The sequence below is a fragment of the Typopeltis vanoorti genome, chromosome 2 (genome assembly GCF_054136105.1).
Source record: "Typopeltis vanoorti isolate ZY-2024b chromosome 2, IOZ_Tvanoo_1.0, whole genome shotgun sequence".
NCBI lineage: Eukaryota > Metazoa > Arthropoda > Arachnida > Uropygi > Thelyphonidae > Typopeltis > Typopeltis vanoorti.
Genome location: NC_143550.1, coordinates 68,226,519 through 68,240,268, shown reverse-complemented (window position 1 = coordinate 68,240,268; position 13,750 = coordinate 68,226,519). Strand labels below are relative to the sequence as shown.

General features: G+C 39.1%; 1 protein-coding gene across 1 annotated transcript in view; it reads right to left on the bottom strand.

Moving 5' to 3' along the window:
* Positions 1–13,750, bottom strand: part of insc (spindle orientation adaptor protein inscuteable) — a 153,014-nt gene that overhangs the window by 99,566 nt on the left and 39,698 nt on the right. The window contains exon 3 of the mRNA XM_090411722.1: positions 747–892. Within this exon, the coding sequence (XP_090267848.1) occupies positions 747–892 (146 nt within the window). The remainder of the gene's footprint in view (positions 1–746; positions 893–13,750) is intronic.

Below are 13,750 nucleotides of genomic sequence, written 5' to 3'. Positions count from 1 at the left end.
CGGTTTCAACCTTTTATGAGGTCTCATCAGTGACTAGGTAGACCTGGAATATTCGTACCCGGCTATAAAATAAAACGGGATTTAACATCTCTCTTTTAATTAAACTTTCAACATCTTTCTCTAAATCCAGAGTAATTTAATAAAAAGGTGACACACCGTTTGGCAACTCCTTTAGGTAGAGATGACCTTGCTAATGCTTCTGCCTGGCATCTCCATTGGGCCTGGCTCCCACTGAAGAGACCTCAATAATTTATTAAAGTGTAATTTAATTTATATTTGTGTTTATGTTGTTCAATTCCTTAAGTGATTTAATAATGCATAACCAACGTATAATCCTGTCTATGAGAATTAACATCATCCACGGAGATATATATATATATATATATATATATATATATATATATATATATTGTATTTTTTTTTTTTTTTACATAGTCCAGAAACTCTGCTTTAGAGATCCAACATGGAAACTTTTCAAGCTACTTTTGGCTTCCAATAAACAAGGCAGTTGTCTCACACCAGGTGGTGAAATTCATCTCTTGCCTAAAGACATTCACAGATATCCATGCATACAGCTGAATTCAAACCTATAACCTGTTGGTTGTAGAGCAGATATGCTAAGCATTTAACCAACCAGGCTAAATTTCCACAATAAATTTCCAAATAAAAATTAATTTAGGTCACTAAAAATAAATTCACATTTTAACATTGTTCCTATTAAAACATTTTAAGAATTACTGACTTACCCTGTGAATTTCCCACTGCCAGTGCACCTAGAAGTCCCACATCTTTACATAAGAGTTTTCCTTGTAAAGCACTAAGACATTCAGTATCTGTGATAATTCTTAGATCCTGAAGCCACTGTTTGACAGGAGGTGCATCCTTTGATTGGCTGCAAATCAAAATCAATTATGACTAATACACAACCTAAACAGTTGAATGCACAGGGCCATAAAATGGACATTCTCATTATATCACGAGCAAGATTTCTAAGATGTCATAAAGTTTAGAAGCAAAACAAAATTATAAAAGACTCTCAGACAATGTAGTTAAAAAAATGTTAAAATAGTTATGTATTAAAAAAAAAAGATGGTAAATCACATAATATGTATTTCTGAAAATGAGGTAAATTGACTAATAAACTGAAACGAAAAAAATTACTAATAAACTGAAACGATAAAAATTACTTGAAATGGGAGTGGTCAAACCGAAGTGAAAGGTGCAGTATAGCAGCTAGAATAGAGAATGTTGGTGCTGGTAGGATGGTCTCAAGCACACAGTGATTATTGTTTATACACAAATGCATGGAGTTGACACAAGAGAGCTAGTTTGTGGCAGTGATTGAGACGGTACACCCAAAAGTAATTGGAATAAGTGAAACTTGGTTGTCCAAGGAGGATTGATGTCAGGAATAGAATTAGGATATATAATTTTCCGGAAGTATAGAGATGTGAAAAGAGGTGGGGGGGGGGTGCTGTTAATGATTGCAGAGGAATTGTGTCTGCAAAGTGTGGAAGTTGATGGTGCATGCACAGGTTTTGAATCTGTGTGGTGCAAAGTTGAAGTAAACAGGTTAGTATATCTGATAGGATGCTGTTAAAGGACAGGGAATGCAGAGAATACTGATTGTGAAATGTTTAGGCAAATTAGTTGGGCATGTAAAAAGAAGGTGATCCTGGTGGAAGACTTTAATTACAGGAATATAGACTGGAAGGAGGAGATAGTGTATGGGAACAGGGAGAGCGAGTTTGTGGAATTTCTGAGAGATAAGTATCTTAAGCAGCACATGATTGAAGCAACTAGAGGCTTTAATGTTTTGGATTTGGTGATAACTTCACAAGATGTAGTTGTTAATGAGGTGTTGATACTGCTGCTGGTTGGTGAGAGTGATCATGAGGTACTTGTTTGAGAAGTGATGAAACAAGAAAAGGTCACTGCCAAAAATGGATACATGTGTAAGTATAAAGCAGGTGGTTATAGGAAGCTCTATAGTCAGTTAGCATCAGTATGTTGGGTAGATGAGCTGAGTAGAAAAGATGTTGAAAATGCATGGAAACTCATAAGGTAGTATCTGACAAAAGCAATGTATGACTGCATACTGAGAGTTAAGCGATTTCACTTCCACTCTATTTACGAGTAAATAGAGTGGAAGTGAAATGGATGAACAGCAAAATCAAGCAAGCTGTGCTGGAAAAGAAAATGTTATGGAGATGGAGAAGGTACAAAGTTGGTGGTGATCAGATCCATGAAGAGTATAAGGTGCAGGCTAGAAAGGTGAGGAGCATGGTAAAGAAAGAAAAGGTGCAATATGAGAGGAGATTGGCTGGTCAGGCCAAGGTGAACTTGAGGGAATTTTTCTGCTACATGGCAAGCAAGAGGAAGAAGAATAATTATAGCAGAATAACATTGGCGGAATAGTCATGGCAGCAGACCTACAGCTGCAAAGGATATAGTGGAATTATTGAATGAGCACTTTATCAGCATATATCATGCTGGTAAAAATTATCCGGTACAGAAACAAAGGTGTATCAGATGTTGGTTGGGTTAGATATGAATAAGGCTGTGGGAATGGATGACATATCACCCGTATACTCAAAGAATGTGCACCACAGTTGATTATGCCCTTGACCTGGTTATTTAATGAAAGTCTTGCAGTGGGTAGGGTTCCTAAGGAGTGGAAAGAGGGCAAAATAGTACCACTCCACAAGCATGGTTCAAGACAGAAGTCTCCAACTACAGGCCAGTCTGAACTGCAGTTGTCAAGGTGTTGGAGAGATTGATAAGGAATAGAATACATTCCTTACTGGGTTGATGGACATTACATCCTTTATGAAGGTCAGCATAGATTTGTAAATGTCCTGTTTCAGTAATTTACTTGCATTTTATGATAAGGTGACGAGTGTGTTAGATAAGGGAGAATCATATACTGTACAGTGATATTCTAGACTTTACAAAAGTGTTTGTTAGATTACCACATGATAAGTTGGTGTACAAGCTGCAAAGGATGAGAATAGGCAGTATATTGTTCAATTGGATCAGAGATTGGCTCTCTGAATGATACAGCAGGTTGTGTTCCTGAATAAACCAAGAAAAGAATTACCATTTTTTTTATTCAGGAACAACTCTCTTTGAAAATAGGCAGAGAATGTGGTGTGTTGGCTATAAACTGGAAATGTATATATATGTATATAACATTAAGATAGGAGAAGAAATTATATAACAAATGAAAGAAAATTGTAAGACCTAACCTGTTATGTATAAGGGTCTGATTGATAGAGAAATTATTTAATGTATTGAATTAATTTAAGAACCCCATTTTATGTGTCATGAGATAGCAAAATCTGTAAGCCAGAGTCCAATGGTCACCTTTTGATCGTCCAGTGTTACGTGTGCTGGGGGGGGGGGGATTATGAGAAAGAGAAACTAGAGTGCTTTCTAAGAAAACACGGCAAAAGCACGTGCGATGTAGTGGAAGGAGCTGGACGCCGTGACAAAAACCCATGTGACCGTGTTGGCAGGCATCGCGATACATGAGAAACAGCGGGAAGAGCATGAAAACAAAAAAGTCAAGCAACCCCCAATCGAGGCTTTTTTTTTGGTTCCTGTTTCCTGACCTCTCGGACATTGGTCCAGTCCGCACCTACAGAGAAGTTCCAGGCTGGCCGTGGAAGGTATGAGTCGTCTGCCGCAACGTATGGAATAGGGCTAGCTATTTCCTTGGACTAGGATAGCTATGCTATATCGTGCGACGGAAAAACCAAGTAGATGCCGTCTGTTCCGGCTAAGCTCCTGAGCCATATCGCCCTTGCCACTGAGAATCTGGCCATACAGTTGTTGAAGGTGACCAGACGAGCAGCAGACTGAGAAGAGGCCTTGATGCCCAGACAAGGCAGAAGAAAGGAACGAGTATCATTTCAAAGACGGTAATGTAGACTCTTGTATTATATAGTCATGGTTAAGGAATTGTGTGTTTTCCAAAGAACATTTTGTGTAGTGGACTTATTATATGGAATTTTAGGAACTGCCTCCAACTTGGCATAGACCCATCTTTGTTTGAGAACTGTCTGCCTAGAGGGGCTCTATTTAATTTGTATGAATTAATTGTGTTGTGTTAAGTGATATAACTGGTGACCACGTGAGTGTAGAATGTGTGATAACTTGTGATGAGATAACATTAGGCTACACATAGAGGTGGTCCAAGCAAATTTGTTCATGTATTTCATTAGTAGTAATGAACCAGAGATCTTACTAAAATTTGATTTAGATTACCTAGAAATAAGACTTTCATGTATCATTTCTTTAATTAATAAATATGTTTCTTAGTACCTGCCTGATCTGGTTTAGTATATGAATTCAAACAGCCACTCATAAAATAATTATCGAACTTAGCGGGAAGAACCCACGTGTATAATTTAACAAAGCGGACCATGACTGCATGCAAGGATATAGTGAACAGAAGTTTGAAATTTACTGTAGTTTAGTTACTGTGTATCACTCTGAGAGAGCCATCCTGGATAAGAGTCTCATCTATCCTCGGTATTGGCTAGCGCAGTTAAAAAATAAATTTGTCAATGCTTATCAGGCGGACTGTCTCAGCAGATATGTTTAATGGCCACGTCTCATTCTAGGACAAAGCCCTAATCATTAAGTATCCTACACGTGATTAAACTTAAGAGCAGCCAAAGATTTTGTTTGTTTAAAAAGGGGAAAGATTTAAGAGAACAACAAGTTAAGTGTAGACTAACCTTAAAGGATAAAAGGGACAAAATATAGAAATAGAGAATATAACAGTATGATGGAGAAATGTCTCAAAAAAGAAGGATGACCAGTGGCATGTCCCAGGGTTCTGTTCTTGGGCCCCTTGCTGTTTAACTTGTTTGTAAATGATGTATCATGTGGGCTAACTGGGGGATCTTCAGCTATTTGCTGATGATGCAAAGTTAGGAAGAATTTTAAGTAACACTGCTGATGCTGAATCCCTTCAGGAAGATTTAAACAGACTTTTTACTTGGACAAAAAAGTGGGGTTATAGTTTTAATATCAATAAGCACAAGTGTTGCATTTTGGAGTGCAGAAATATAAGGCCATGTATTATATTGATAGTGCTGTACTGCAGGAAGTGGATGAGATTAGAGATTTTAGAGTGATGGTTGACAGTCAGGGGCGAATGCTAGTCTTGAAATTCACGCTTGCTCTTGTTATCATTCAGGGAGTAAGAGGTGTGATTGAAGTCTGATTAGCAGAATAATGAATTACTGACCATTTAAAACTATATATTTAGAAATGTATGTAAATTTAATCATACAAATACAACATTTATTTTACAAATGATATTCTATCTTTTTCAATTTAGCTACTTGAATAAAAATTCTACCCAACGGTTCTTCTTTATGAACTGGTCAATAATATCATCATAAAAAGTTGGTTGTAACTTAATTTTCCCAAGCAACATATGCACTTGTAAAGGCTGGCTGAAGCTCACTGGCTAAAGCTACTTTGACAGCCTATGGCCTGTGTTTAAGATGACATGAAGGGAGTGGAAATGGCTATACGTGCACATGAAATCACAGTGCTGCAGTGAGGACCTGGAAGCTCCCACAACCGAGCAAGCATCAGCCTTCAATACACAACGCAAAGCTCAATTATTGCCAGGCAAGCTTAAGACGTCTTCTGTCTACAAAAATAAAAGCCTAAATGGAATGCTTATAAATGCATGCATTTATTAACAAATAAATATTACTTCTTTCTCAAGTAATGAGCTTGTGCAGAAAGCATAGCAAGCATGGAGAATTCAACCCTGTTGACAGTAGATTGAAGTTTAGAGGATAGGGTTGCAAAGGTTGCAAACCATAGTGCTGCTATGATAAGAAGTACTCTAACATGCAAGAATAAGAAAGTGGTTGTGCCACTGTATAAGGCACGTCAGACCACACTTGGACTATTGTACTCAGATTTGGTCATCTGGTTTTCAACGTGATCTGGAGACATTGGAGAGGGTCCAGAGACGAGTGGCTAAGACAATATCAGGAGTTTGGAATTGCTGGTTATGGAGAGAGGTTGAAGAGATGTGAATTACAGAGTTTGATGGATAGGAGGTAGAGATGTGATATGATAGAGATGTTTAAGTTAATGAGAGGATTTTATCAGATTAATCCAGAGGGGATTATAAAAAGAGTAGAAGGTGAGAGGGAAAGAACCAGAGGTCATTCCTCGAAGTTATGTAAAAGTGTGTTGAAGAAAGGTGTGAGGAGTAGATCCTTTACATGGAGAATTGTCTGTGAATGGAACGCATTACCAGAATGTGTTGTTAATGCAAGGAGTGTTAAGTATTTTAAGATTTTATACGAGAAATATGTTGTCAGTTGAATGAACCTTCCACGATGAGCCTGTCGACTCCATGGAGGTGTAATAATAATAATAATAATAATTACTCTTGAGATTTTGGCAACATAGCCATTATCATAACATGAAAACAATAAAACATAGCAGTGATTACTAGTAAAATAGTAATTATTGCATTTGCATGTTTAGTTAACTACATAGTGACAAGTTCAATCCATTGTAAATCCATTTTAGCATGTTTCGTCCAGGAAATGAGTAGGCATCTCTCTATCCTAATCTCTGAAATTTCAGAGAACGTTGCTGCTGACAAATAACTTCAACTGATTGCAATTACTGCTGTGTATAAAAATAAAAATAAATAATTGTGAGTTTATGTTATCTTCTATTTGCATATGTGCAACTGTATAATCACATTCAGATAAGAATTAAAATTGCATAAAACTTAAAACGCCTTATTCTTACTATTAGATTGATGGAATGGTGAACTCGCTCCCTGAGTGATGCATGATTTTTAGATTTTTCTTATGCTTATCCATAAAATAGTGATAATAGCATGAATTATGTCTGTGAACATCTGATTTATGGTAAGAATTTCTAGACAAGTGTGTACGTGTTGTAGAAGTGCCTGTGGTTACTAAAAACTAATCACTCACAGGTAAGTGAGTCTGTATTTATATATAGGCCAATTCGCTAGGCCTAACTGCCATTGCTGACTTATCGTTCTAAATATCTCGCAATGTGTGAGGAAGAGGACGATGATGCTTATATTAACTCACTCAGCACCAAAGGACGTCTAATTAGCATTCTCAAAAAGATACTGAAAAAAGCTGAAAATGATTGGCCCGCCACTCTTAATTTCTACTCCTTGCCAAATGAAATTGATCAGTGCGAAGATAGTTCCCAGACTGAGGAGAAACTCGATTTGGTGATTTCCCCTACTACAGACTTCGATGAAACTCGGGCTCGTAAGAGATGTAAAACCTCTGACACTGAACCTCTCATGAATTTAGGTATGGAAGAGGACACTCCCAGCCTTGATCACACTGCCTCCCCCAAAGAGAGGGGGTACTTCTGATTGTCCTACGGGAAAAAAAGGAGGTGGACACAACTGAGATCTATCATGTCAAACCTTCAAATACAGTATATCTTGGCCAAAAATACTGACGATGCTGTTAGGATTCAGCCTACCACTGTGTCAGACTTTAGAAAACTAACTAAAGAACTGGATTCAAACAATATCCAATACCATACATTCTCTCTTGGCTCGGAACGAAATTTGAAGTTGGTTTTAAGGGGTCTCTCAGAGGATATAACCTCTGACGAAATAGAGGCTGACCTTCACCTCCAGGAGCTACCACCTATCAAGGTCAGCAGGATGACTAGAGCAGACAAAACACCCATGCCTCTAGTTTTAATAGAGATACATCAAGGCTATAAAAATATCTATGACCTCAAATCAGTATGTGGTCTTAGAATCACCGAGCCTAGAAAGAAGGCTTCTACTGGACAATGCCATAAATGCCAAAGATTCGGTCATGTGCAGAGACTTTGCAAGGCAGAGTTCAAATGCTTGAAGTGTGCAAAAAGCCACCCTACCAACCAAAAACTACTCCGGCAAAATGCGCCAACTGCGGCGGCCCTCATACTGCCAACTATAGAGGTTGCATACAAAACCCGAAAAAACAAGCAGACAGAAGCAGGCAGACTCTCCTCTCCCCATAGCAGACCTATCCAAGAGACCACAACTCTACAGTCCCCCACAGTCATCCAAAAACGCTCAGAAACTTATCCTCTGCAATCAGATATCTCTAAAATATCATCTCAACAGAATCAGACAAAGACATATGCAGAGATAGTTCGTGTAAAAAAGTTAACCCAGGAAAAGATTCAACCAGCTCTTATCCAATTTGACAGCTATCATCACTGTCTCTCTAGCAAACATGCTGCTGCTGGACTTGAGTAGATCTAACCCCTCACCTTCTTCCACCAAAAGCTTCCTAAAGGATACATAAACCATCATCTCAGCACTCACTAATGAACAGTAACAAATTAAAACCAAAATCTCTAGAGATCATTGCGTGGAACGCGAACGGCCTGAGGAGCAAGATTTTAGAACTTCAGAATTTTGCCCAAAGACATCAGCCAGATGTCCTTTTACTAAACAAGACACACCTAAGACCTTCAGACAATCCCAAAATTTGTGGATATCAACTGTACAGAGATAATAGACTATCCCACAGAGGAGGAGGCATGGCCATTTTCATTAAAAATTTCATCTCTCATTACTCCATAAACATCCCTCCTACCACCAACCTTGAGGTCACCGGCATTGAGATTCTCACGAGTTCTGCTGGCAAATAGGGGGGGGCTAGTGGGTCAAGCGCTACGAACGTGTTTTGAAGAGCTCCTGATTCAGATAAGTTTTACTAGGAATAATTAAGTATATATGCGTAATTGTTTAAGTAAGAGCGGCTGTAAACGTTGTACGCTACCGATATTATTAGTGTGGGGTTTTTTTTTCTTGCTTAAACTAAATACGAAAACGTTAATATTAGACCTAGTAACCTGCAGAGAAAAAAAAAAAAAAAAATGGCGGCGGCATTGTCATTCCATGATTTTAATTTGGATTTCAGTCGGTTCGTTAAGTGTGAGGTCTGTTATATGTATTCCTTCGACTACATAAATGATTTGTGGATGTTTAGTGCGGATGGAAGAAGGGTGTGTGCGAAATGTGACCTGAACGAGGAATTGATGAATGCGAATATGAAGTTGATGACAGAAAGTGCTAGTACTGATTGTGTCGCGAGTGCACGTTTGAAAGAGCAGGATGGCGAGAAAGACAGGCGAAAAAATGTTAAAAAATCAGGAAAAAAGAAAAAGAGCGATTTGACAACCGTAACGGATGTTAAAAGGGACGAAAGTGAGGCGGAAAGAAACGAAATTGAGAGAACGAATGAAAGTAGAAATGGCGTGGTGCAGAAATCGCAAGTAAAAAAAATCGAAAGAATGAATGATAGCGAAAAAAGAATGACTGATGGCGAAAGTTGGACGCATGTTGGAACGAAAGTACTGAACCAAAGAAAGATGAATGACAGTAAAAGTGAGAAGAATGATAGCGAAAGTTGGACGCATGTTAGTCCGAAAGTACGGAAACAAAGAAAGATATGTGAGAGTGAAAGTGAGAAGAATGATAGTGAAAGTTGGACGTATGTTGGACCGAAAGTACAGAAACAAAGAAGGATGAATGAGAGGGAAAGTGAGAAGAGGGGGTCGAGAGTTAGAAAGTTAGAAAGATTTAATGATAGAGTGAATGTGTCGCGAGGTTCAGAAGGTGAATTGGATTGGATGAAGCAAGAAATGAAATGGATGCGGAATGAAATAAAGAGAATTCAGGTCAAAACTATTAAAATAAATCATGATGGCATGAAAGAGATAACAAAAGATGAGCGAGTGGCGTTGTATGGCGACTCCATTATTAAAGGTGTGCTAGAGGATAAAATGCACAAGGTATGTTTTCCAGGCGGTAAAATGAGTAGAGTGATTGAGGCATTGAATATGAGGCGGGAACGAGCAAAAGAGTTAATTGTATTAATTGGTACGAATGATTTGAGAGAGAACAAAGAGCATGTCAAAATGAATGTCAGGAGACTGCTTGGAAAGATAAAGGAGAATAGTGTGACAGGAAGGGTGGTCAGTGTGTTGCCTAGGTATAATTGTGGTGAAATGAGGCGGAGAGCAAGGATTATGAATGATATTCTGGCTGAAATGTGTGAGGAGATGGGAGTACAGTTTGTTTATGTGTGGAATGAGTTTGAGGGACGAAGTGAGCTGTATGGGAGCGATGGACTGCATTTGAGTGGTTATGGTGTGAGTCACTTGAAGAGATTGCTGCTAGAAAGTAGAGAAGTGAATAGAGAGAATGAATCAGATCGAGAGGGGAGTGATGTGGAAGAGCAGGAGAGTAAGACAGGAGAGATTGAAGGAGTGGAAATGAATGTGGAAGTGAGTGGTATGAGTATAGAAAATGAGAGAATGGGTGTGCAAGAGGAGCAGGGAAACGGCGAGGCTCAGGGTGGACAGGGATACACAGCGTGAGAAAGGTGGATGCTCCAAGAGGAGGTGAGAGAATGTGTAGGCAGGAAAGTAATGGGATGATCAGGGATCAAAAGGAAATAGATGGAATTTCAAAGGGTTCTAAAATGAAGAAGCAGAAAGGGAAATGGCCCCAGTCCAGCATGGAGAGATCACATCGAGTGAGTGGTATCAGTGGAACTAGCTGTAGATCCAGAAATGAGTTGTTGTGTTTGTATACCAATGCTAGAAGTATAAGAAACAAGGCAGATGAAATGGTTGCACTAATTGCATCTGTGCACCCAGAGATTGTCGGAATAAGTGAGACATGGTTAGATGAGGATGACATCCTGACAGGAATAGAGATGGAAAGGTATGATGTGTTTCGTGAGGATAGAAGGGGTAAAAAGGGAGGGGGAGTGCTATTGATGATAGAGAAAGAGTTATGTCCATACAAGGTAGAGATGCAAGAGGGAAATGGGGCCAGTGGTTTTGAGGCAGTATGGTGTGAGATAGAGGTGAATAGAATCAAATACTTGGTGGGATGTTGTTATAGACCTGGTAATGTGGATGGTGGTGATAGTGAAATGTATAGTCAAATAAGCCAAGCAAATAAGAAAAGGGTGGTCATTATGGGTGATTTTAATTATGGCAATATAGACTGGAATGAAGAGATAGCAACTGGAAGCAAAGAAAATGAGTTTCTTGAGTTTTTGAGGGATAACTACCTCAGACAGTATGTAACAGAGGGCACAAGAGGATTAAGGGTCTTGGATTTGGTCATCTCATCGGAGGATGTAATTATCAATGAGGTATCAAATCATCCACCAATTGGTGAAAGCGACCATGAGGTGATTACTTGGGTGGTTGCCAGCAGTGCAAGGACCCCTGTGAAAAAAGGGTATATGTGGAACTACAAGGGAGGTGATTATGAAGAGCTCAGGAGACAGCTTGCAGGTGTAGCATGGAATGAGGAGTTAGCTGGAAAAGAGATCAATGCAGCTTGGGGGATTTTCAAAAAATATTTAGTGGATGCGATGTCTAAATGTATACCACGGGTGAGAAGGTTAAATAAGTTAGGTGTGAGATGGATGAATAAAGAGATTAAGCATGCAATACAGAGAAAAAGGGCATTGTGGAGGCAGCATAAGAGAAGTGGAAGTAACCAATTTCATGAGTTTTACAAATACCAGGCAAGGAGAGTGACTTGTTTGGTGAGAGTAGCTAAAGAGAGGTATGAACAGCAGTTAGCTAATGAAGCTAAAAAGAATCCTAGGGAGTTCTTTCGATATGTAGCCAGCAAAAGAAAGAATGATTATGGAAGGATGACATTGATTGGAGGAAATGGTATAAAGACAGCTGTTGCAGAATGTGTGGTGGAGATACTTAATGAGCAGTTCATAAAGATCTTTCAATCTTGTGAATGTGACTTCATGGAGAGATTAAGAGCAGTTGATGATGGGGAGGAGAGACTGACTGTAAGTGAGCAAGAGGTGTTTGGGGAGTTGAGTAAACTAGATGTAAATAAGGCTGTCGGACTTGATAATATATCACCGCGTATTCTGAAGGAATGTGCCAGAGAGTTGACACCTGCCTTGACATATTTTTTTAATACGAGTCTTGCACTTGGTCAAGTCCCTAAAGAGTGGAAGGAGGGCAAGATTGTGCCACTTCATAAAGGAGGTGATCGAACTCAAGCAGCAAACTATAGGCCTATCTGTGTGTCAGGTGTTGTGGTTAAGTTGTTGGAGAAGCTTGTGAGAACTAGGATCCAGAGTTGGGTTGACAACAATGGTATAATCTTTGATGGACAGCATGGATTTTCTAAAGGGAGGTCGTGTTTTAGTAATCTACTTACTTATTACAATAAAGTGACTACTTCCTTGGACAGAGGAGAAGGATACACAGTAATATACTTGGATTTTGCAAAAGCTTTTGATAGAGTACCTCATGATAAGTTGACAGTCAAACTAGAGCAGATGGGGTTGGATATTAGATTAGTGCATTGGATTGGAGACTGGCTATCTGATAGGTATCAACAAGTTGTGTATGGGGGTGCAATATCCAGGAAAAGGAAAGTCACTAGTGGAGTGCCTCAGGGATCTGTTTTAGGGCCATTACTATTTAACTTGTATATTAATGATATTGGCAAAGATTTGGATGGAGATATTCAGTTGTTTGCAGATGATGCAAAGTTGGGACGTACCATAAAGAGTAGTGAAGATGTTGTAGCCTTGCAAGAAGACTTGAATAAATTGAGTGATTAGGCAAGCAAATGGGGATGTGAGTTCAATGTTGCAAAATGTAAGGTTTTTGAAATTTGGAAAACAAAGATGGGATGCAGAATTTATGCTTGGTGAGAATATATTGTTGGAAGTAGAGGAAATAAGAGATCTGGGAGTGATAGTGGATAGGGATCTAAAATTTAGGGGACACATCGCCAAAATTGTGAAGACAACACAAAGACTTCTGGGAATGATGAGGAGGACACTGACGTGTAGAAGTAGGGAGATTCTTGTTCCATTGTATAAGGCTTTGATTAGGCCACACATGGACTATTGTGCCCAGATTTGGTCACCTGGTTTTCAGAAGGATGAAGAGATGTTGGAAAGGGTCCAAAGGCTACTGACTAAGGTAGTTTCTGACCTCTGGAATGTCGAGTATGAGGAAAGATTGAAAAGATGTAATTTGCAGAGTCTAGTGGAGAGAAGGAAGAGGGGAGATATGATAGAGACCTACAAGTTGGTAAGGGGTTGTTATAGGATCAATGGTGGAGAAGTTCTACAGAGAATAGTGGGAGATCAGGGGAGAACCAGAGGTCATACCTGGAAACTGTATAAAGAGGGTGTGAGTAGGGGAGTGAGAGGCAGGTTTTTTTCGTGCAGAGTTGTGAATGATTGGAATGCCTTGCCTGAGAGTGTGGTGTCTGCAAGGAGTTTGAATGTGTTCAAGACCCGGTATGATGAGATGTGTGTGAGATAAAAGGACCTCCTAGATGAGTCTTTGACTCCATGAGGTCTTGTTTAATAATAATAATAATAATAATAAATTAAAAATCTTCACAGCATATAATCCTCCACAAAAAATATGACTGTTCTCAGATTTGTCGCCTTATTCGATACCGGAGATCCTATCATTGTGGCAGGTGATTTAAATGCAAAGCATTCAATCTGGAATAGCTGTTCCACCAACAAAAATGGACACATACTACAAAACTATGCTGGTTTCAACAACCTTCTTGTGATAGGTCCTCCTGACCCCACCCATCACAACACTTATGGTCTGGCTGATGTGTTGGACATAGCCATACTGCAGCACATCAGACTCCAATACAGTT